Source organism: Sturnus vulgaris, chromosome 4 (assembly GCF_052056855.1).
Source record: "Sturnus vulgaris isolate bStuVul1 chromosome 4, bStuVul1.hap1, whole genome shotgun sequence".
Classification (NCBI taxonomy): Eukaryota; Metazoa; Chordata; class Aves; order Passeriformes; family Sturnidae; genus Sturnus; species Sturnus vulgaris.
Genome location: NC_142246.1, coordinates 72,946,309 through 72,968,710, shown reverse-complemented (window position 1 = coordinate 72,968,710; position 22,402 = coordinate 72,946,309). Strand labels below are relative to the sequence as shown.

The 22,402-nt window shown below is 56.8% G+C and overlaps 2 protein-coding genes and 1 long non-coding RNA gene across 4 annotated transcripts; 1 reads left to right on the top strand and 2 right to left on the bottom strand.

Annotated features, from left to right (window-relative positions):
- Window positions 1-2,073: 2,073 nt before the first annotated feature.
- Window positions 2,074-3,265, bottom strand: BTC (betacellulin). Its single transcript, XM_088164429.1, has 5 exons — window positions 3,202-3,265; window positions 2,971-3,088; window positions 2,695-2,841; window positions 2,273-2,380; window positions 2,074-2,178 (listed from the first exon to the last, which is right to left on the bottom strand). The coding sequence occupies exons 1-4, from the start codon at window positions 3,263-3,265 to the stop codon at window positions 2,275-2,277; spliced, it is 435 nt and encodes a 144-aa protein (XP_088020555.1). The 3' UTR covers window positions 2,074-2,178; window positions 2,273-2,274.
- A 111-nt stretch (window positions 3,266-3,376) lies between these two features.
- Window positions 3,377-20,592, bottom strand: LOC148224102 (uncharacterized). 2 transcript variants are annotated; one of them, XR_015803475.1, is made up of 3 exons: window positions 20,459-20,592; window positions 12,580-12,661; window positions 3,377-3,419 (listed from the first exon to the last, which is right to left on the bottom strand). It is a non-coding gene; the product is annotated as an uncharacterized LOC148224102 (long non-coding RNA). The 2 variants fall into 2 exon arrangements; XR_015803476.1 differs by lacking the exon at window positions 3,377-3,419 and adding an exon at window positions 12,197-12,318.
- Window positions 9,180-19,435, top strand: PARM1 (prostate androgen-regulated mucin-like protein 1). The gene is made up of 4 exons (XM_014884871.2): window positions 9,180-9,303; window positions 16,618-17,298; window positions 18,017-18,095; window positions 18,637-19,435. The coding sequence occupies exons 1-4, from the start codon at window positions 9,252-9,254 to the stop codon at window positions 18,719-18,721; spliced, it is 897 nt and encodes a 298-aa protein (XP_014740357.2). The 5' UTR covers window positions 9,180-9,251; the 3' UTR covers window positions 18,722-19,435.
- Window positions 20,593-22,402: the final 1,810 nt, after the last annotated feature.

Below are 22,402 nucleotides of genomic sequence, written 5' to 3'. Positions count from 1 at the left end.
GCCTTTTCATCCCACCCCTTCTCTAATCCATTCTCAAAAATGTAAAGGGAGCAGCAAAGTTCCTGACTTAGTTGTGTGGGGTTTTTTTAAGTTGCCAGCCTTGTTGCTCAGCACAACACAACCTAGGAACTCAACAGGTTAAAGCAGGAATTCAGAGGCAATGCAGGAATTCCAGGGTGGCATCCAGAGAAGCATCACTTCTTTACAACCAGGGAATGTAGGGCTGCCATGGGAAAAGCCCAATGAGAATTACAATGGGAGGCACTTAAAATCCAGCACTGAATAAAACAGCTCCAACGTTTACCTGGCCAGTGCTCCAGAAGCATTATAAAAAGACTGGAAGTATTTGTTTTATCCACCCATGAGACCTGCAGGGCTGCTGAATATCCAGTGCCTGCTTTTCCCAGCCCTTTTTGGCCAGCAGCAACCAAGCCATCAACTTCAACCAACCAAAAAAACCAGACAGGAAAAAGGCTCATACCTCATTTTAATTTTATTTGTCTCCCAGACTGTGTGCAGCACATTCCCATGAGGAACATCAAGCATTTTTCTCTTGGCTTCACTCCCCACAGGCAGGCCCAGCAGAGCCTGGGGCTAAACAGCAATTTATAGGGGGGAAAATCAGTTCACAGGTGCTGCTGGTGCCACTCAGCTCACACCAGGGCTCCCAGCAGCTGCATGGAATCTAGAATCCATTTCCCTATCCTGGACCCTGGTGAAGTGTTTTTGACACTCAAAAAACTGTCCCCAGGCACCTCAGGGCCGTGCTCCTTGCCCAGGCAGTGGAATGAGCATTCCACAGCCAAGTGGCATCGCTTGGACACCAACGGCTCCCGAGGGATTGGCACTGCCAGGGTGGCCACTGCCCCCCGTGCCCAGCTGGAATCACTGTCCCACCGCTGCAGGAGCTGATGCACATCCCTGGTGTGGCCTCTGCTCCCACCACGGCACGGTCTAAGCTGAAATAGAAGCTTTTCAGTCACAGCAGGGCTTCACACAGCCCCAGAGCCACCCCCAAGCCCCTGTGGCAACACTTGACACTGCCAGCTCCAGCTCCCAGGCATCCACTCGTGAGGATGACCCCTGACAGGAACAAAGGGCTGGAACCCAGTGTGCAAACCAGTGTCCCCAACAGCTGCCCCACACTCACCAGAGCATCCTGTCTCTGGCAAAGCCAGTGCCAGGCTGGAGGGGTCGGTCCTGCTCGGGCAGAGGAACCCGCCGGTGCCCGAGCGGGGAGAACGGAGCCCGGGGGCAGGAGGGGTCCCTGGATCCACCGGGAGACTCCAGCCCCGCCTGCTCCCAGTCTGCCCCGTACGGGCGGGGACACGCGGTGTGCCGAGCCCCCAGGGACGGTCACCAGGCCACGGTTCCAGCGGAAGCCGGGCCCGTGCTGGGAATTGGAAATTGGGAGCTGCCGGGGACCCGCGGCTCCACCGCGTCCCCATCTCCCGCGGTTCAGGGTGGGAGACAACAGGGACACTCTGCCGCATCCCAGGATGCTGCTGCTGTCCCCGGAGAGGGTCCGTGCCTAACCCCACTGTCAGAGCTACGGGGAACCCCAGAGGGTCCCGCACCCACGGGAGGGAACAAACCATCACCGGCGGCTGCCCGGGCGGGGTCCGGACTGCAGCCCCCGCCAGCCGGCAACGCGGGGACACGGGACCAAGCAGCCTCGGTTCACCCGGTTCTGATCTGTTTTCGACCAGTTTTGCCCGCCGCGACACCGAGGCACCCCCGGCTCTGTCCCGCCGGCTGTCGGGAACAGGGAGGACGCCCGGGGACGCTGAGCTGGGTTTGGTCCCTGCGGGGAGACGCGGCGGCGGCAATGGGAGCAGCTGCTGCACAGCCCCCAGGCCGCCCGGAACCCCGAGCCTGGCAGATCCCCTTGGAGCCGGCACCGGGAGCGGCCCCGGGAGCGGGAGCGGCCCCGGGAGCGGCGCCGCGGCTGTGTCGCCCTCGTGTGGCCGTGGCCGGTATGGCAGGCACCCCGCGCAGCGCAGTGTCGCCCTCTGGCGGCCGCGGCTCAGCAGCGCAGCCCCCGCGCCCGCAAGGACACCGGCGACACCGGGACACCTTTCCGTCACCCCTTTATTCAAACCGCCGCACGCTTTAGCCCTCGCCCATGCAGCCAGCCGCTGCTGCCGTCCGGGACCCGCCCGCAGGTACCGGGAGCTCCTGTGGAGAGAGCGGAACCCGTCGGCCTCGGCACCCACCCCAATGCGGGGCTCCGGTCACACCGGCTCGGTCTCGCCCCCCCGCTCCCCTGCACCTTCACGCGATGCCCGTTTCCCGCACATCTTCACTTCTGGAAGCTGAATCCTTGTTTAACGTCTCCATCTCTTCTGCCTTTCTCTTCCTGCGCTGCCTCCGACAGTGGCTTGATAGCGGGGAAAATAATAATTTTAAAAAACCAACCAACCAAACAAAAGAACATCCCAGCAGCAACAACAAAGAGGCAGAAGGGGACATGGCAGTGATGTCCCTCCCTCTCCCTCGTCTTTTACCCTGCACAAGATCCATGTGGGATCACACCTGGTTTCCAGCCCCAAAGGAGTGTCCCAGGCACTTCCCAACACCTGCAGGACCATGTCCCACTGGGGCAGCCCCAATTCGACCTGTCTGGAGCCGGGGGAGCCGGGCAGGATTGGATTCGCTCCCTCCTCCCTTCCCCTTCCCTTCCCGCCCACGTACTGACTGCAGAGGCAGATGCCGACGATGAGGATGATGAGGGTGACGATGCCGACGATCAGGGAGATGATGACGATCTGGCCCTGGTCCCCTCGCAGGTAGAACAGATCCACCTTCTCACAGCGAGCCCCGGTGTAGCCTGGCTCGCACCTGCCCCGGGGCACACGGGAGGCACAGGGCGGTCCCAAAAGCTGCCACGGTGCCCGTGCCCCCCTCCTGCTGCTCTCCTGGGGAGGACGGGCACAGCATCCCGCCGCGTCCCCACCGGGGGTGACTTACACACAAGCCGGTGCCTGCTCGGCCACGAAGAAGCGGCACTTCCCTTTGACGCAGTAGTGCTGGTATTCCTCCGGGCACCGCGCGAAGTGGCCCTGCCGCTTCAGCTGCGTCCCGTTCCCTGGGGGTGTCAAGGACAAAGATCCCCTCAGAGGGGTGACAGTTCTGTCCCCAGAGACATCAGCATCCCCTCAGCAGCTCCGAGCCTGGCCGGCTGCCACCAGCTGCCAGTACGGGTGTCCTTGGCTTCCCAGCCCAGGGATGCCACACGGCTACGCCAGACAAAACACCCGCTCATCCTGAGCTGCTCCCCCGCTCCCTCCCAGCGCCCCCGGCTCCCCCGAGCACCCCCTTACCTGTGTATCCCTTGGCTGTGTCGCAGCTGAGCCCCTCCGTGCCGTGCTCGGCCGTGACGTTGGTGTCGGCGCCCACGCAGCTGAAGAACGCCAAGCCTGGAAGGCAGCGGAGGCAGCTCAGAGGGGGACCCCCAGCAGCCACCCAGCACCCCACAGCACCCCCCAGCGCGACAGGGAGGGCGCTGGCAATGGGCTCTGCAGCTGTGTCCAAGGCCCCCCTCCGCTGCCAGCATCAGCTTTTCCCCAGGGCTGGGAGAAGGGAAAAAGGGAAGGTCCCCGCCTGCTGCTTCCACCCACCCACGCTCCAGCACGGAGGTCTGGGAACCAGCGTGGTGGGGTTTGGACCACACAGCCCAGCCAGCTGCTCCTCTGCCCAGGGAGGATGCAGGGAGGGATCCCCAGAGAGATTCGGAATCATGGAATCACTGATTGGTTTGGGCTGGAAGGGACTGTAAAGTTCATCTTGTTCCAGCCCTACTGCCATGGGCAGGGACACCTTCCACTATCCCACGTTGCTCCAAGCCGTGTCCAACTTGGCCTTGGACACTTCTAGGGATGGGGCAGCCACAGCTTCTCTGGGCAACCTGTGCAAGGCCTCCCCACCCTCACGGGAAGAATTTCTTCCCAGTATCTAATCTAAACCTGCCCTTTGTCAGTATGAAGCCGTTCCCCTTTGTCCTGTCACTCCGTGCCCTAGTGACAAGTCCCTCTGCGGGTTTCTTGGAGCCCCTTTAGGCACTGCAAGGAGCTCTGAGGTCTCCCTGGAGTCCCTCACAGCCTGGGCCGGGAAAGGGGCCACCACGCTCTCCCCGTGGCTCACAGGATGAAACCGAGAGGTGGCGGAGGCCGGCACGTCAGAGCGGCGGTAACCGGATCGCTGGCATACCAGCACTGACTCAGCACGGCCCCGCTCCCCGCCCGGCCCTCCCCAGGGATTCACCCGCCGTGGTGGCACCCAGGGAGCGGGGACAGGTCCTTCCTGACGGGGCAGGGCGCTGGGTGGCTCCCGCCGAGGCGGGGCTGTTGCCATCCCAGGTGGGTGCTCTTTGAGGCTTCCCAAAGAGTGGAGAGTTTGTGCAACCAAATCCTGGCAGCCTCGTCTCCTGCTACCTGTTTCCTCATCCGGCCCTTCGACACCTTGGAAACAGCGGCGGGAGCTGCCCAGCCAAGCCTCCGGTCCCCCCCATCCCAGAGCAGGGACATTCCCAGCACACACGTCCCTCCTGGCTATATATAGCCACCACCGCGCTAATGACGTCCTGCGAGTGACAGCGCTCCAAGAGAGCCCGGCGGGGAGGAAAGGGAGCCCCCCGCCCCACCCGGGCCAGCCGCAGGGTGGGAGCTGCCTGGCGAGAGCCAGGGATGAGCCATGGGGCGGCTGCACCCCGGGATCCAGCTGTGGGCGGCGTGGGCATGCGGCGGGACAGGGAGGGAGGCTGACTTCACTCCCGGTGACCGAGTTCACAGCTCGGCATGGAAAGATCCCCACCAAGCTGAGCTCCCCGCCCTTATTGCAACCAGATGCGGAGTTCTGGCATCCTGCGGGCTGGCAGCCCCTCGGCAGGACCGCCCTGGTGCCAGCGCCAGCTCCAGAGGGAGGGAGGTTGTGCCCACCCACAGCCGGATCGCGGCACTCAGAAGCTGCAGGTGCGAACATCCTCATTTTCTGATACTTGGCTCCACTATCTAGGGCTGCACCCTTCCCTGAGAAGCCAGAGATAACCCAGGAAAGTATCCCAAACACTGGATTATTTTGCTGTTAACACCTCCATGCTCTCCCAGGAATGCCCAAACTATAGGAGAGCAACCACCCAGGACACTGCCGTGGTCTCAGGGGACACACCGGCCCCAAAACAGGTCGGCTACCCTTGGTTTCCTCCTGCCAGCACAGGTTTGGCAGGTTTTGCCAAGTGCTATCACCAGCCCTGCCAAAGGGCCGAACCCAAACTGCTCCCTGCAGAGAGAAAAGCTCCCCTGAAACCCCAGTGCAGCCACTCTCTGCCAGGAAGGGTGTCAGCTGTCCAGCCTGTGTGGTTATTTCCTGGCAGCCATGAGCAGACACCTGTCTGCAGCTTCCTGCTTCCCAAAAACGTAGGAACTAACATGGGAATGCTCACACACTCACTCTGAAGAGGTACTGGCCGCCCTGTCCCCGGCATCCCACATTCCCGGCGCCGCCAATGATGGCTGTGGGTATTCAGGCACCCAGGAGCAGTGTCCCATCAACAGATGGCAAAAGCATCCCAGTCCTGCTCCAGGATCCAGCCAGGACATCCTAGCCCCCATGCTGGCCCCAAGCGATTGAGGGATTCAGAGGCGAGGGGAGCACCGGATTGGGATTGTGGGGAGTTCCAGGATGGGACCTGGGGCACACGGAGGAGCCTAGGGAAAGGACTGGGTAAACACCAGGCTGGGCATGGAGGAAGGGCTGGGATGGGATTGTCCTGGGGGTACAGGGAGTCACTGTGATGTGACTGGAGAAACACCAGGATGAACACTGGGATGGGACAGGGCCAGCATCAGGATGGGGTGTAAGAGAGGGTAATACAAGGGTGCAGCAGAATGGGACCAGGGGAGCAGCAGGATAGGATGGGAGAGCACCAGCACAGGCAGGAGGGAGCACCGGGACGGGACTGGGAGGCAGGTGCAGGATCATCAGCCTGGGACCGGGAAGCAGCGGGACCAGAGAGAGGACGGTGCCGGGACAGGGGGTGACACCGGGCTGAGACAACAGCGGAGGTGACACCGTGCAGGGACGCGGAGCACCGTGCAGGGGCGGGAAGCACCGGGACGGGACAGGGAGGAACACGCTGCCTGCCCCTGGGTATCCCGGGCCCGGGCAGGTGGCGGGGCAGGGGGACGCCCGTGCTTACCGGAGGCGAGGGCCAGGCAGAGCAGCAGGGTACCGGGACCGCCGCCCGGGGCCGGGGCCGCCGCCGCCTCCATGCGCGCCGCCGCCGCCTCCATGCGCGCCGCCGCCGCCTGCCCGGTGCCCGGTGCCCGGCAGCTGCGGAGGGGCGGGACGGGGGCGGCCGCTCTGGCACCACCGCCCTCCTCCTTCTCCTCCTTCTGCACCTCCTCCTCCTTCAGCTGCGCGGCTCCCACCCCGCCGCAGCCATCCCTTGGCGATGTGGCGGTGCCTCCGCGGCGTGTCCCCTCCCATGTGTCCCACCCACGTGTGTCCCACCTCGCACCAGCCTCGCCTCGTCCTGCCAGGAGGCGCCAAGCAGATGCCCAGATCCCTGGGGATTTGGGCAGAGACAGGGATCCCCCATCCTGCCATCACAAATTCCAAGCGGGGCTCCGGGGATCCCCTCTCCAGAGAGACAGAGGGCTTGCGCCCAAGTCCGGCCACACCTCCCTAAAGCATTTATCCCTGGCCAGCTTGTTGTGAAAAAGTAGATTTATTCCTAGCGAGCGGCTATAAAACACCCTCCCAAGGGCCTTGGCAGGGAATGACGGCAGCTCCAAATTATTCTGCGAGGGGCTCTGCCTTCGCACAAGCCCTCTGCACGTTTTGCCTCGAGGTGTGTTGGGAGGATGTTCCTGGTCCCCTGAGAGACATCTTGAGGAACAGAAGAGACCCAGGGGGGTGAAGGTGTCCCCCGGATGCCGCCATGTCCCCTCCTGCCGTTTGGAGTTGCTCAGCAGGGATGCTCTGCCATGGGCTGGCGCTGTCCCGTCCCCGAGCAAAGCACCAGAGGTTCTGCCCGGAGAGGGGCGCAGGCAGGGAGGGGCGGTGGAGCCGCTCCCGGCCCCGCGTCGTGACAGCCGCGAATTAAGGTGGAAATGAAAGACTGGAAAGAACGGGTGACCTCAAACCGCAAGCTGGCAACTATTAATGCAAGTGCTGGCAGCCACCCAGCCATGCCATTTGGCCGCTGGCCAGGGGGTGAGCAAGCTCCCTTAGCCCTGGCCAGCCAAAAATTCCTGCTGCAAGCTCCGACACACTGGTACTGCCGGCCCCTCGGCTCACGGCCACCCCGGCTCCCTGCCAGCCGCCCCCCAAATACAGGCAGTGTGGTAGACCACAAGGATGGTGCAAAACCTATGTTGGGGGCTTGGGCAAGACCAGCAAAACTGGCAGCTGGCACCTGGATGTGGCACAGGGCCACCACCCACGAGGAGCTGGCTTCATCTCGGTGAGGTGGGCAAAGGCAGGGAGCAGGCAAAAAAAAAAACCTCGTGCCCACCAAAAGAAAAGTTTCCCTCCAGCATCCTTCATATCTGGATGAAACTGGTGGGGAAAAGCATTTTAAAGAGATTGTAAAAGAGCTGGATCCTCGGGGCAGATGTCACCAGAGGCAATGGTTTCCAATCTCCAGCAGCAATGGGAAAGCGCTGGCAGAAGTCATGCCCAAAAAAGGGATCTCTCCCCGGCCATGTCCCCTGCTCTGCTGAGGACCAGGCAGAAGTGACCAGGAGGTGGCAGCTGGAACCCAAGGCTGGTGGCCCTCAGGGGTGTTCCCGGCTTTCCATATCCCAGCCCTTGGCACCCCAACACGCGGCTCGGGCACGGCGAGGAGCAGAGGCTGTGCCCGGCCCCGCCCCGCCCGTCCCTTCCAAAAACTCCTGCCCATGGAAGCACGCAGGAACAGCAGCACCAGCACCACCGGAAAGGATGTGGGAGAAGAAGCAGGGCTATTATCACGCTGTTCCCACGGCACCAAGCTCCCGCAGCAACAACAGCATTGTTTTCCCTCCTCCCAAGCCGAGGAAAGGTTTCAAGGAGAGCTGGGATGCTGATATCGCCTGACACCCGTCTGCCTCAGGAATGCCACCTGACTTGGATTTTGTGTCCTGCTGTTTTAGGCCCAGAGCCAGGATCTATCCTGAGAAAACGCCACACAATACAACAGAATAGAGGGCTGAGTAGCCCCGGTTAAAGATAGCTTTTCCATAGTGAGCATGCAAAAGCCTGGAGAGGATGAGTTCAGCCTGAAAATATTTCACCCACAGCACAGCTCTTTCCAGAGGGAAAGAGGTAAAAAAATGGTCCTTGTACCTCCTGCTGTGCTACAGGTGTCTCCTGGCTGGGTCCTTTGGGCACCGGGAGCTGCATTTTGGGAGCTGTTTGTGCTTTGGAAAGGCTCTGATTGGGTGGCTTTGGTCTGGATCCCCTTAATTAATATAATTGGGTTGACCCTCACCACAGGCACCAGACCCCCTCTATGCAAAGGGATCCCCAGGAGCTCCAGAATCATGGAATCACAGAGCAGGTTTTATTGGAAGGGACCTTAAAAGTCTTCTTGTTCTGACCCTGCTGCCATGGGAAGGGACACCTTCCACTAGCCCAGGTTGCTCCAAGCCTTCTCTAACCTGTCCTTGAACACTTCCAGGGGCAGGACAGCCACAGCTTCTCTGGACAACCTGTGCCAGGACACCACCGTTATACTCAGGCAGGAGCCGGCATGGCCCTGAGGATAAAGAGGGACAAGTGGCACTGACACAGAGCGCCCCAAATGGGTGTCACTGGCTTGTACAAGAGCACTCCATGCCTGGTCCTCAGTGTGTGATGTCCGCTCGGCACCCAGTCCCAGTGCCTCATGCCAGGACAGGATGACTGGTCCCACCACCCAGTGCAGTGCTGAGTGCCCAGTGCCTCATGCCAGGGCGGGAGGACTGGTCCCACCATCCTGTCCCAGTGCCCGCCCCTAGCACGGTGTGCCTGCTGCCCCGCATCCCCCGCCCCCGACGGTGCCGGTCCCGCTATCCCGGCGATGCCCGTCCCGCATCCCCGGCAGTGCCGGTCCCGGATCCCTGACGGTGCCGGTCCGCATCCCTGGCGGTGTCCAGGACCGGCAGGTGCCGCTGTGTGCCGGGCGCGGGCGGGAGGCGGGAGGCGGTGGCGGGGGCCGGGCCTTGCCGGGCGGCAGCGGGGCCGGGCGGTGCGTCCCTCCTGCCGCGGCTGCCAGCGCCGCCGGCACCATGGGCTGCTGCTGCCGCCTCCTCTTGCTCGCCCTCCTCCTCCTCCCGGCAGGTAAGCGCCCGCCGCCGCACCGGGATGGGCAGGGGGGACACGCCGGGGACCCCCGGTGTCAGGCTGGGAGCGATGCGTGGGGACGGGGAAGGAGGCAGCCCCGGGTTTGCCGGGGACAGCCCGGCTCCTTCCCGGAGAAGGGCTCCGCACAGCAAGCCCCTGCCACGGGTCCCACTCACATCCCCTCCGTTAGGGGGGTCACCGCCGAAGACACCGGTGCGGTCCGGCGAGAGGTGTTTCACCCTTCTTTCCCTCACCCCTTGCCCCTCAGAGGCGTCCCCAGCAGAGTCCCCGACTGCCTTGAAGAGGACAACTTGATGGGACCACCAGAGTCTCCTCACGGTCACCCCCTGCCCGGGCTGGACTCACTCCCAGCCCCGCATCCCCCTTCGCTCCGCGGTCATTGCTTCCAAGGAGCTTTGATGGCTCTGCTTGGCCTTAAGCGGCGGCTCTCACGCCTCCAGCCCCTGGCGCTTTCCCCCCCAGCTCCAGGCATCTCCCCCCGGGGCACCAGCCTCCCCATCCCACAGAAACAGCCGGTTTGCCATCTCTCCCCCTCCGAGACAGCCAGCGGCGACAGTTCTGTCCCCGGCTGATGCGACAGCGGGCGGGGGTCACCCCTCCACCCGCCCAGGCTGGGCTTTTAATAAACACGAGGAGCTGCTTGCTCGGAAACATGGAAAACACACTTGCATAACCGGGAACGCGCGCGAGGAGAAATCCATCGGCTGGGCTGTCATTGTCACATTGCTGCCGGCAGAGCAGCGCGAGGGGACGAGGCTGGGCCGGGGCTCAGCTCCCCGTCACAGCCCGCAGCCAGCACCACGTCCCCAGAGCTGCCCAGCTGGCCAGGTCGCGGCTGCAGGACCCCAGAGGGGAATTTGCCAGCGAGCTCCTGATCCGTGCTTTCGGAGCATAAAGCATTTGGGAGGGATGGGGATGAGCATTTTGCTCCACAGGGATGATGGGGATGCTTTTTCTTCTCCTGCCTGGCCCAAATTTGCCCCTAAAGCAGTCAGTCTCTGCTGGGAGTCAACCTTTGGGGTTGGGAGGCGGGTTTTTCCCAGCGCCCGGGCCAAACCCAGAGCTGTTCCCACGACCATCCCTCTTTAAAGCACCAATGCCAGCCAGGCTTGGCAGAAAAAACAGAAAAGATTTCCCTGGACTGTGGTCCCATGGCTCTCAGGCTGCTCCCACACGGCCCTAGACCATCTTTCAGATGCTTTCTACAATATTTTTGTCCGCATTAAAATAATTCTTAAAAAAAAAAGCAAAAACTGCGTATGCATACATACATATATATATATATAAACTTATATATATCTATATATATATCACTTGGGAGGAAACACAAAGCACGATTTAAATATGCTTCAAGCTCATTCTTCAGGACTAAATGACAGTGAGGACGTCACTGGCCAGGAGTAAAATAAGTCTGGGCTTTGCCTGGCCACGTAATGAAATAACAGCGTCTCACACAAGGAAGTTTTTATCCTGTTATTACTCCTTACTCTGGATGTAAATTGAAACCTGCTTTGCTTTCCTGATGTGGTGCCCAGCACCGAGCCCACTTTCCCCTTCAGCAATTCCCCCTGTGCCCCAGCTGAGACATTTTTAAGTACCTTTTAGAAGCAGCTCTTGGCTTTTAAGGTTTTGAGTGCTTCTTCATGGAGACTCCGGGGTGGAAGAGGAGCTTTTTGTGCCCTCGGAGCCTCATGGGCTGTTTTAAGCTGCCATTGAGGAGGCAAATCTTTAAGCACTCTGCTCCCCCATGAGCTGAAGGACAGGGGAGTTGGATAATTATCCCCTCTCCCAGCCCAAATGAGCAATCAGCCTCTAATACCAGAGGATGCTCTAAAATTCCTCTGCCGAACCCAGCTGCTTCTCCCCCTGGGAGGGGCTGGAATGGGGCTGATGCATGTTGGAAGCTGCACCTAGAAGCACTAATTAACAGCCAGCCAGGAAAATTATGGAACTGGGGAGTTGTCACCTGAGCAGAGCTGCTTCTTGCAAAATCCTGCCTGGCTCCAGAGCCATATCCAAGATATGTGCCTCGGAAAAAGTATTGTGAGGTGTCCCAAGCAGGCAGGTCCATCTGCCAGCTCCCAGCCCAAGGAGACAGCAAAGAGCATCTCCTCCCATGGGATCTCCTATTCCCCTTCCCCAGGGAAATCAGCGCAGCATAACACCTGTTTGCATCTTTCGAGAATATAACTTGAAATACTTAATGTATTTTTTAATTTAAACTGTCATTTTAGAAAGAGCTACTTCTTTCCACCCCAGGTCCTCATAAGATACCTCTGGCTGTACAGGCTGACCACTAGCCAGAGGGTGGTTTTTCACTCTCAGAAGGAAAAATCCACCTAAAAATTCCTCTTCACCTCCTTTCCTGCTGTAATTCCATTGCAGCATCAGGATCATGTGCTTATGTTTTGAGTAATTAAGCAACACTTAGCTTTGGGGGGGTAACACCACACTTCCCTTTGCGTGGAGGGTGGGTTTGTTGTGCCACCAAAATCCTCACTCTGGGTTTGGATCATGGGGCAGGTGGTGCCTGGGTAGAACTTGGACAGACAAGGAAGGAGGGACCATGCAGCATGCAGGGAACCATGTGAATTTTAAAAGCTATTTTCAGCTGGGAAGAGTGAAGACTGCAGGGTGGTGAAGCTTTCCTCCTGCTTCCTCAAGGGGAGTCTGCCTGCAACAGCATTCCTCAGGGTCTGGAGAGTGTGCAAGAGTGAGCCAGGCCTCCCCATCAGCTCCTTCCTCCCACAAAACAGCCTGGAGAAGAGCAGCTGCTGCTCCCCAGCCAGGGAGGACCTGGCTTGCAATCTCTCTTTGCCAGATTCCCAAAGCCCCCCTCTTTATTTAGCCACTGGGATTTTGCTCTTCCCTTTTGCAAGAGGCTGTGCAGCTCTGAGAGGTGCTGGTACATCCAGGGAGGTGGATCCCGATGGGCTGGCTCAGCAGCATCCCCATCCTCAGGGAGGGACATCCCCGGGGTGTCCTGGCCAGCTGCATGGTTGGGACAGAGGGCTGGGATGGTAAGGGACACATGGACACAGCACACAAGGATTTCTGCTGTGCAGCTGCTGCTCTTAGCTACAGAAATCTTCAGAGCAATTAGACCTAAACACCTTAACGACCATGCAGCAGAATAAAACTAATCATGCAGGAAGCCAGCTCGGCTTGCCAGTAAATCAGAGCAACTGCAGATTTATTGGATCTGATGGCCTTGGCTTCTTCACACAGGCAGGGAATAGCTTTGTCTTTTACCTGTTGGTGTTTCTGGCCTCTGGTTTTCTCCCTTGGTTTCTTCCTCCTCTCAAAACTGATTTCATACCATCGTCAGCTGGCACTGAAAACAGAGGAGATAGAGCAGGGAAGAGTGGAGCAGCACATCAGCCAGGGGTGCTGCTGCTAACGCTGGAGGTCACCAGCATCCACATGCAGTGCTGGAGCTTTGCTGCACACCTCAAGCTAGAGATACCCCCAGGAATCCCCATTTCCCATCACTAATCCAGCTGGGTGCTCCCTCTGCCATGGCATGAAAAACTTGGTGAGTGTGAGACGCAGCTTAGAGCCTGCAAAGCTGCTCCCAGACCACCCCATCATCCGTATTCCTCCTGGGATAACGAGGCAGGAGTCCACAACAGTGCCCCAGGAAAAGAAAGACCCGAGTTAAAGGCCCAAACCAAGCACCACATCCTCTGTGTCCCTTTCCCTGTATCAAGTATGGAGCTCAATCAAAGCCCTGTGCTCTGCACATGGGGCCTCCAGCCAGCGAGAAGTGAACACCCCCAAATACCAAACTGCATGGTGACAGGGAAGGTGAGGCAGTCCAGGGCTGAACAGCTGGAAAAACTCGTTGAACCCAAAGCAAAAACCAGTTTGGCTTAGTCCTAGCTACTTTAAGGAGAGCTTTTGCCATCCACAGCCAGATGCTGCTGGTTTTATAGCAAAGAAATACAATGAAAATGATACCTCAGCATTAACAAGGGGGAGGGGAACTACCAAAGATCAGCACAAGTTATGGGAATGCCCAGCCACAGAAAGCAAAGCTGAGCCAACGAGGTCATGAGCAGGAAATCCTTACTTACATTTAAATATAGATTGTTTTATTGCTGTGCATCACTTAACCTGGTTATAAACCAAGACACACTCAGGGGACTCAGGGCTGTTCTGTCATCAGCATTTGGTGAGGAGCAGCATAATACAGGACTGGCAAAAGGGCTTTTTTGGCTCCCTCTGGTGATTAAATACTGAGCTTTCTACAGTTTTGCTTTAAAGAGTAGTGATGCTTAAGTGTGGTCTTGGTTACTTGTGGTTTCTGAGTGTTTGCCCCAAAATCAGCTGCTAAACTGGCACAGAAAGTGGTACCCAAGCTGACTGCACAAGCACAGTGTCCTGTGTGTGTCCTGCAGCTCTCCTTGTTTTTCTCCCATTGTTGTATTCCTTGTTCAGAACAGGTGGCGAGATTCCTTGTGTGAGTACAGCCAGGATCTGCTGCTGGCAGGCAGAACAAATAATATCCATGTTATGGAAACTTTAATTATCCCTTTGGCCTTGGCTGCTAGAGGAGCATCCTTGGCTGCAGCTGGGGCTTGGGTGCTTTAGTTAATTTGGGCAGAGAGCAGGGTTAGGTCATGTGGATCTCCTGTGGCTGTGTCAGAGGCGATGAGCTCTGAAGTGAAGCTTGTTAAAAGCTCTATCTCTGCCTTATCAGTGGATGTTTGTTTGCTGCAGCGTGGCTGCTCAGGTCTGATGTCATTCACTCAGGCTGGAGAAGTTCTCTCGTGGCTTTTATGCTGCGTTTCAGCTGGCAGAGCAATTTAGGATTTGCTGCAATGGCTTTTGGAGTGCCTGGGAAATGCAATCTGAAGAGGCTGCCAGCCCAGGTCAAGCAGCTCTTTCCCACGAGGAGCATGAGCAAGGCCCAGCTCCTGCAAGGGCAAGACCAACCCCTCTGCGTGGCTTGCAGGAGCCAGGAGAGCAGCGTGGCAGTAGGAGGGAGAGAGAATTCATCAGGCTCATTCCTTAGGTTGGCACATGATTGGGGTTAATATTCCCCAGGAGCAGGATGTTTGAATGACACGGCTTTGGGTTCTTCTTTCCTTGGCTGTTCTCTGAGTTCCTAGTGACAAAAATCTAGGAAGAGGACTTTCCAAAGCTCCTGTGGGACTCTGAAGTGTAACATTACTGCTTTCCTAGGTGTTACCTCATCCTGGCAGTCCCTTGCCTCGCTCTGTGCTGGATTCCAGCAGGGTGGTCAACTGCCTTAAACGAATTAGATGAGCAAATTCCCCAGGGCTGAGCTATGCTCGGCATCCTCTGGGAGCACACATCCCTCAGTCGCTCTGACAGCCCGTGGTTGAGGATTTTTTAGCCTTTCAAGTCATGTGGTCCTGCGTGAAGTGTTGTAGCTGTCTGTTTTGTCCCTTGTTCCAGGGCACTGCTCCGCTTCCTGCTCCCAGCAGCAGACCAGGTGTTGGGGAAACAAAGAAAAGCTCTCCTTGGCTTTTGTTTTGGTTTTCCCTCTCAGATGCATTGGTACAGGACATGACCCATCTATGGGACAGGTTGCCCACGAGCTGGGTGCAGTGACAGGGATGGGGACACGTGGAGCACCAGCCAAGGGGACCCTCAATCCAGTCCTTTTTGTCCCTTAATCCTAACTCCATTCAGATGCAGCCTGCACTGCTTCTGGGCTTCTAGGATCATGGATTTCATGGGGTTATCTCCTCTGGGTGAGACCCCAAGGGCAGTGCCTGTCCTAGATCATCTGTGATGGCTTGGAGGAGGAAGGGGATAGCACAGCACGGGCACAGGCAGGGATTGCTCCTAAGGAGAGGCAGGGCTGAGCTGAGCAGTGCCTTTAGTTGTGCTCACTCTCCTGGGAAGAGTCTCTGTGACTTGTGACCTCCTTGGCCGGGAGCATTCAGCCAGCAGCCAAAGATTGTTCCTGCCTCCAGTTCTGGCTCAGCCTCTGAATTTATACCCCTTAGATATTATCGGAAAGTTCCTGACTCATCCAGCCTAGCAGCACTGCCAGCTTCCCCAGCTCCTCGTTGGTTTGCCTCCAAAGTTCAGGCAGATCATGGGAGCTCTGCTGACCCCAAGCACTTAGGGACACCAGGGTGGCTTTGCAGAGAGACTGGGAGCATCTACACTGGCAGAGGTAACAAACTTCCCAGCCCTGGGAGGATCCAGCTGTGCTTGATGGGCTTTTTGGGCTGCAGAGGCTGTCTGGTACCTGCTGGAGAAATCTGAACGGTCCAGGTGTGTTGGGGCAAGGATTCTTGAAATACAAATGGATTCTGAACCCTGGTGTGAAGGATCCTTGGTCCAGGCTTCCCTGCTGCTGTGGTGGCCAGACAGCTCATTCAGAGACCAGATTCCAGCTTTCATTCCTCTCCTCTTCTCTGTCCTATGGTTTGTGTCCTCAGCCTGAGGAGGATGAAAACTCAGAGGCATCTCCAAGTGCTTGTCCTCAGGAGAGAAGAGCAACCATGGCCTCAGCCCCACCTCCAAGACCCCTTTGCTTGGGAAATGGGGTCCTTCACATGGGTATCCACAGAACCAAAAGAAGAAATTTTGGCTGGATTAACGAGTCCCTGCTCACCCGTGCCAGATCCCATTGTTTCTACACACAGGCACTGAATGTTTCTGTCCTCCCCACTCATGATTAGTTCATTGCAGCTGGAGTGAGTTGCTGCTCTCCCCAGTGCTGGGCTTGGGATGCTCTGGGGGTGTAAATAGATGAACACATGGAATAAAAATGCCTCTCGATGTCATGCAGTGTTGGCACACTCTTCCCTCATCCCAGCCACACTGAGGGGGCCAGTGCTGGACCAGTGCTGAGTTCAGCCCTAGAAAGGGGGGAAAAAGCCCCAGCAGCTGGTGGGGACAGAGGGAGAAATGACTCATCTTCATGCTAAGAAATGGAGACGAATGAATGCACAAGGAAATGGGGGGAGAGGAGAAAGAGGCATCTTGTGTTATCATTCCCAGCTGCACAGTGGCTGCTGTGAGGAGGAGCTTCTTCCCCTGCTGCTAGGAGGAGATGCTGGGAAGATGGAGGGGGTGATTGGGGATGGGGATATCCCAAACTGGGGGGAAAGTGGGGCTGATTTATGCCAGGACAACTGGTCTGGTTTAAACCTCACCTGTAGGTACACAGCAGTATTTTAGATGGCTCTCACCATTTTAAAACCCAAACTGTTTTCCAGCCCAATTCCCTTTAGTGCTCTCCCAAACACACCGGCTTGCCCCAAGGATTGCCCTGCTATTAACATTTCTTTGTCTCACTCCTAGGACTGGGCGAGGACTCCCCAGAATCACCCCTCATCCCCATCCGCCCCCCCTTCCTCTGGGGAGGTGTCCCAGTGAAACCAGACTCCAGGGATGTCCCCACACCAGCTCCAGCCCAGCCCTCGCTGCCCTTACCCACGGGACCTTCCGGAGATGGGACATCCTCCAGGCCCCTGGAGGGAGATGGCCACAATGCCACCACCCCTGTGGCAGCACTGTCCCCTGCTCCTGTCTCTGTCACCGTGAGCTCCGTGGTCACCACAGATGGTCCCTCTGCCACCTCCAGCCCCAGCTCGGTGCCACCCACCTTGGAGACAGCTCCAGCTCTCCGGACAGCCAACACTGCCAGCCTGGCAAGAAGCACGATGGATTTGGGGGCAGCTTCCAGCCCCACAGGCACAGCTGCACCGCCACCTCCCTCCTCCCTTCCCACCAGTGACCCCCGCTCACCTCCCGGCACGGGCTTGTCCCCAACACCTGTCCTGGCGAGCCCTGGCGCTACCCAGCCACCGCTGCTGACCAAGGATGTCCCTTCCCTGGGGACACTGGCCATGGCATCCAGCCTGGCCATGGAGCCAACACCCCCCCCAGTGACTGTGATGAGCCCCACGGAAGGCGAGGCCACAGCCTCGGAGAAAACCACCGGAGTCACCATGGAGGAGGTCCCGCGTGCCCTGAGTGCAGGTGAGCACCACTGCTCCCCATGTGCATACAGTGTCAGCATCAGCTGCTCAGATAGGAGGGGCAGACCCCCAAACTGGAAGGGAAGAGGGGGTCTGCTTCCTGAGAGCATCATTCTGCAAAATTCCTGGAGGAGCCTGTGTCATCTGATCCTCTGGCAGAGACCGGGAGTGGTAGATAACAAATCTCGGTTGCTTGGAGATGTGAATAAAATCCTCAGTTCTAAATTTGACTTGAAACACTTAAGGATGAGAGGAAACAAATGGCTGGATGGTGGGTGCAGCCTGAGTTAGGATGATGTAGGTTTTAATTGTCCCTCCTGGAGACCTGGGGAAGCTGCTCTGAGCTTCTGCCTGTCCCCTTGTGCAAACACAGGTACTTAAAAGTGCTCAATGTGACTGGAAAAGGGGAGATCTGGAGCATTTTCTAGCCTTGGCTCAGCACTAAATGCTGCCTAGTGCTGGGAAGAGAATCAAAAGTGCCCAAGAAAAGCCTAGCTGTGTTTCATCCTACATATACCTGCTCTGCATTTATGGGAAGGGGATCATTGCAAAACTAGAGGGGGGGCCCAGCATCCTCTTTGGGAAGCACTGAGGGAATATTCCTCCCCATCAGAGATGGCTGGTGTGGGCAAATTGGGAGCAGTTGGGGCGTGGGATGTGCGCCAAGGAGCTGGGATTAGGGGGGCTGAACCCTGTCCTTTCTGTGGTTTCACCCACAGGGAGCATTGTGGCCATAACCGTGACGGTCATCGTGGTGGTGGTGCTGGTGTTCGGGACAGCCGCGTACCTCAAGATCAGGTAAGGCTGGCTTTGGGGTGGTCCCCCCTCCCTGCAGCCCTTCTCACCATCCAAGTCCCAGGAAGATGCTGTCCCCAAGTGTGGCAGGGCAATGTGCAGCCTCTGGTGCCAGCAGGGCTCGGTTTCTCACCACTCCTGTACTGGAAAGCAGAGTTCCAATCCCTCATTTTACAATAGCCTTGCTCAAATGCCAGAGATGCTGCTCAGCATAGTCATAACCAGTAATTATCCCCTGGGAAAGCTGCTGCTGTGGGTCTCGCTGTCACTGGGACAATAAACAGCAGCAGAGCCCAGTGCTGAGCATCCCTAATGAGGCTTTGCTGACAGCTGAGAGGAGCAAAGGTCTTGTTTTAATTCCCTGCCCTGTCCAGGCTCATTCAACGGGGGCAGCATTCAACCTGGGCTTCTCTTCACTTCTCCTGGTCCTTCCTCTTAAAACATTCCAAAGCTTGATATAGGGAGCCCTTGCATTAATACTTCTTCATGTCATGGCAAAATAACAAATAAATCATCAAAGTAACCGGTTTGCTTTCCCTGGCAGGCACTCCTCCTATGGAAGGCTTTTGGATGATCATGACTACGGCTCCTGGGGCAACTACAACAATCCTCTCTATGACGATTCCTAGCAGGGATGAAGAAAAAACCCCAAAAACCCTTAATTTATAAGCGCTTCTGCAGCAGAGCATCCGCTGTCGAGGAGATGCCGGGCACGGAGCCCCTGCCTCAGGCAGGATTACCACGGGTCTGGTGGATGACAGGAACTGGAGGGCGGGTGTGCAGTGCTGGCAATAAACGTGAATTTTGGCCTTTGAGCAGGAAACCAGGTCCTGGGGCAGGTCAGCCACTTGGTGTAGACAAGGGAACCCAAATTCCCCAGGGAGAAGGGCTGGGAAGGTCAAGGGAGAGGATGGAGGTTCAGCCAGTGCTGTGGCATCCTTTGAAATGCTGCTGCTCTGCGATTTGGGGGGGAGTGGGGGGCTGCTGAGCCAGAGCCAGCAGTGTGCCGGGGTCTCCTGTGCTTTCACATGTCCTTTTCCCTAAAATCACTTCCCCGTGTTGTCCTGCTATGAAATCCTTCCCCTTGTCTCACCAGGAACCATGGACAGTTAGGGGGCTGCTCAGTCACTGCTCCCTTTGTTTTCCTGCAGGTGCTTCCGTGCAGAAGCTCCTAATTTAATTTTTTCCATTTAATTGTGGGGATTTTGGTCCCAAAAAGCAGCCCACGAGAAGATGCACTGACCATCCATTTCACATATGTGGCTGCTTGCTCCACAGCTTTGTTTCCATTCCTTGAAAAACTTGGCTGCTAAAATACAGCGGAGTGTTCTTTTAATCCCAAATTTGTGTTCAGCTTTTAGTGTGGGAAGGCTGGGGGTGGCTGATGGCAGAGCTGGTTTGGGAAGAGGATGCTCAGCCGCTTCTCCCTCTGGCTAAATTCCCTGGCAGAGGAAAGCAAAGCCCTCGGTCCGTGTGACCTTAATAAATAAACCAGCACTAAATGGCGCTGCAAAATATTGGGGTGTCCTAGTACAGGTGGTGCAGGCTTGGGAACAGGCTCTGCTGTCACCCTGCCTCCTAAATGGAGCATCCCTGGGAACATCAAAGCTTGGGGCGTTTCCATGATTGCTTCCTGCGAGAGATGCATCATCTCCGCATTTCCATCCAGTGAGTGTAATGAACGCGGCCGGCACCACAACAGGCACCTGCACAGGTCAGGAGAAATGAGGGCAGCTCCACTCCCCAAAAGGAAGTGCAATCACCGTGCATTTTCCTTCTCCTCCTGAGCCTTTTTCAGCCTGCTCACGGCTCCATCCTTTCAACTGTGCTGTGTGTCCCTCAACCTCTTTCTAGTTCAAACTTGGTGAAAACAAGAAAACAAACCTGTGAACGGTTGTTTCACCTCCCAGCCACAGCCAGCCTGGAAAACTGTTGGGGCTGGGAGCATACATAAGGAAACACAAGCTGTGAGGATGCTTAGGATGAGCAAACATTCCTTTTCACGTTTTTGGCACCCAAGAAGCAGCAAATTAGGCTACCTTGGCTAAGGAAAACCACAAACTGAGTTAAAAAACCACCACCCTTCTTCACTGCAAATAAATTGGGCGTTGTGCTGCTGCTAAACTTAGGGAATAAAGGGAGAGGACAAGCCATGACCTTCACTTAAAAGTATATAACCCCAAGGGAATAAATTCCTTTTTCATGAAGGAGGACAGAAATGGGGTGTCAGTTTTCCTGCTCAGTCCTCAAAATTATTTACTCTCTCTTGCCTACCATGCAACGAAGAAACTGCACATATTTTTGGGAATATCCCAGGGTGAAAATAGGTTCCTCACTTCCCTGGGATCAGACACCATCCCCAGTACCTTTATTTCCAGTGCAGCTGTCCAGTGACATGGATGATGTGCTTCCATCTGCAGGACTGTTTGCCAGCACGAGCCAAGGCACAAGGCAGCCTAGGGAATAACAGATGGGTTTGCCAAGTGGAAAAAACACTTTATTTTGGGAGGTCATGCCCTCAGAGGGAGGATGCCAGTGCTCCAGGCAATGGCTTCAAACACCCCTCTGACATTCCCACCCTCAGACCCTCTAGTTTATTGAGGGGTTTCTATCCCACACGAGGATAGCAGGGGAAAAGGGGAAAAAGCAACCAAGACATGCCATAAAAAGGCCATTTTTCCTTCTGCTTTCAAAAACAATAAGGTTAACTCTGCTACCAGCTTGTTTTATTTGCAAAACCAGCAAATTCCCATTTTTCTCAAAGGCTCCCACAACTCTGGCTCAATTCCACCTCCTTCCAACTCCCTTTCCTCCCCCCCCACCACCCCCCTTTGGCTCCGTTTCATCTCCGAGATATTTTATTTATATAGAAATAAAATAGTTCTCATAGCTCCGTGCGGAACATCCCATTCCCCAACCCCGCGGGCACCGGGGATGACGCGATCCCGCTCCAGGTCTCCCGCCTTGCCCTCGCTGCAGAGCTGCTTTATCACCGCTTCCAGACTCCCTCTGGCCTCCCTAATTATGCTCTTGTTTGGCTCATTTGTGAATATTCCCATCTATCATCCATGTTTGCAAGCGTCATCTCCTCAGGCTCCTGCTGGAGTTACCGGAGTGAGTAGCAATGAGCAGCTCCTGCTTGCAGCCTCCTGGCTGCTCCTTGCGCACAGGAATCGGTTCAGGTGTCAGAACCCAACCCCAGCCGGGACCAGGAAGGAGCAGATCCGAGGAAACCGCCCCGTGTCCAGCACGGAGGTGCCGGCACACCCCTGGGCTGAGCTTGGATCTGCAGAGACAGATGCTCGGCTGCCCCTCTGGGGTATAAATAGCACAACACGAGGAGCCTCTCCCTCACTGCGTTCCTTCCAGCTGGAAATTTAAAACCAGATGATTTCTCTGCGAACATCAGCCCCAGCACCAGGAGAGCCACAGGAGGGAGCAGCTGAACCCGAGGTTTAACACAGAACACCCCCACTGCCATCCCAAATAATGCTATCAGAACAAGGCAAAACCACACCAGAGGCATCAAACCAGCCCAAAACTGGGGATCCCCATTCCACACAGCTCCTGAGCCATCCTTCCGTACCTTCCCATGGCATGGAGGGCTCAGCTGAGCCCCTCAGCCCCGCATTGTTGCCTTCCCGAGTCCCTCTCCCGAGTCCCGCATACCTCGGCAGGCCCTGGCTGTATTAATAGCTCCGTGACCTTGTGTGCAGCTGCAGTCCCTGCAGAGCCTGCTGGAACTCTACATTTTTCCCACAAAGCAGTAATAATCCCATCTGATTCTGGCCTGGATGGGTGAGCAGGGCAGGATTCCGGGTGCTTCCCAACTGCTCCCATAGTCAGCAGGCAAACTCTGGCCAAGGCAGCTGCTGCTTCCATCCCAGGATCATCTCAGCACTCTGATCCGAGCATCCTTCCTGCTCCCATCGGCTGCATCTCCATGGACAGGGCAGCAAAGCTCCATACAGCACCTCCCATCCCATAAAAGCAGCTCCTTGCCCGTCTTTATCCCCTCCATTGTCCCTTATCCCCTGAAAATGCCATTCCTTTTCCTGCTGCATGATTTATTCCCCGGCAAAGGGAGTTAAGGGCTCCGTGCCAAGATAAACACACCAAACAGTGGTGCAGCATTCCCTCAGCATTCCCATTCCCTCGTGCAAAACTTTCCAGAGGCAAACACCAAAAACAGGAGAGCAAAATGTCAAAATCAGCTGATCCCACACCATGAATCATTTTCCTTACCAAAGTTCATTTTCCTTACCAAAGTTCAGCAGGAACTGCTCTCCCAAAGCTCAGCTCAACTAAGG

What these genes read in the sequence shown, in the direction of transcription:
- BTC (XM_088164429.1), bottom strand. Translation starts at nt 3,265, where the DNA reads ATGAGCGGGTGTTTTGTCTGGCGTAGCCGTGTGGCATCCCTGGGCTGG. An exon ending in CTGGGAAGCCAAGGACACCC is followed by an intron (nt 3,089 to 3,201) that starts GTACTGGCAGCT and finishes TGACACCCCCAG; the next exon opens with GGAACGGGACGCAGCTGAAG. An exon ending in GAGCAGGCACCGGCTTGTGT is followed by an intron (nt 2,842 to 2,970) that starts GTAAGTCACCCC and finishes GCCCCGGGGCAG; the next exon opens with GTGCGAGCCAGGCTACACCG.
- PARM1 (XM_014884871.2), top strand. Translation starts at nt 9,252, where the DNA reads ATGGGCTGCTGCTGCCGCCTCCTCTTGCTCGCCCTCCTCCTCCTCCCG. An exon ending in CCCGCGTGCCCTGAGTGCAG is followed by an intron (nt 17,299 to 18,016) that starts GTGAGCACCACT and finishes TTTCACCCACAG; the next exon opens with GGAGCATTGTGGCCATAACC. An exon ending in GCCGCGTACCTCAAGATCAG is followed by an intron (nt 18,096 to 18,636) that starts GTAAGGCTGGCT and finishes TTTCCCTGGCAG; the next exon opens with GCACTCCTCCTATGGAAGGC.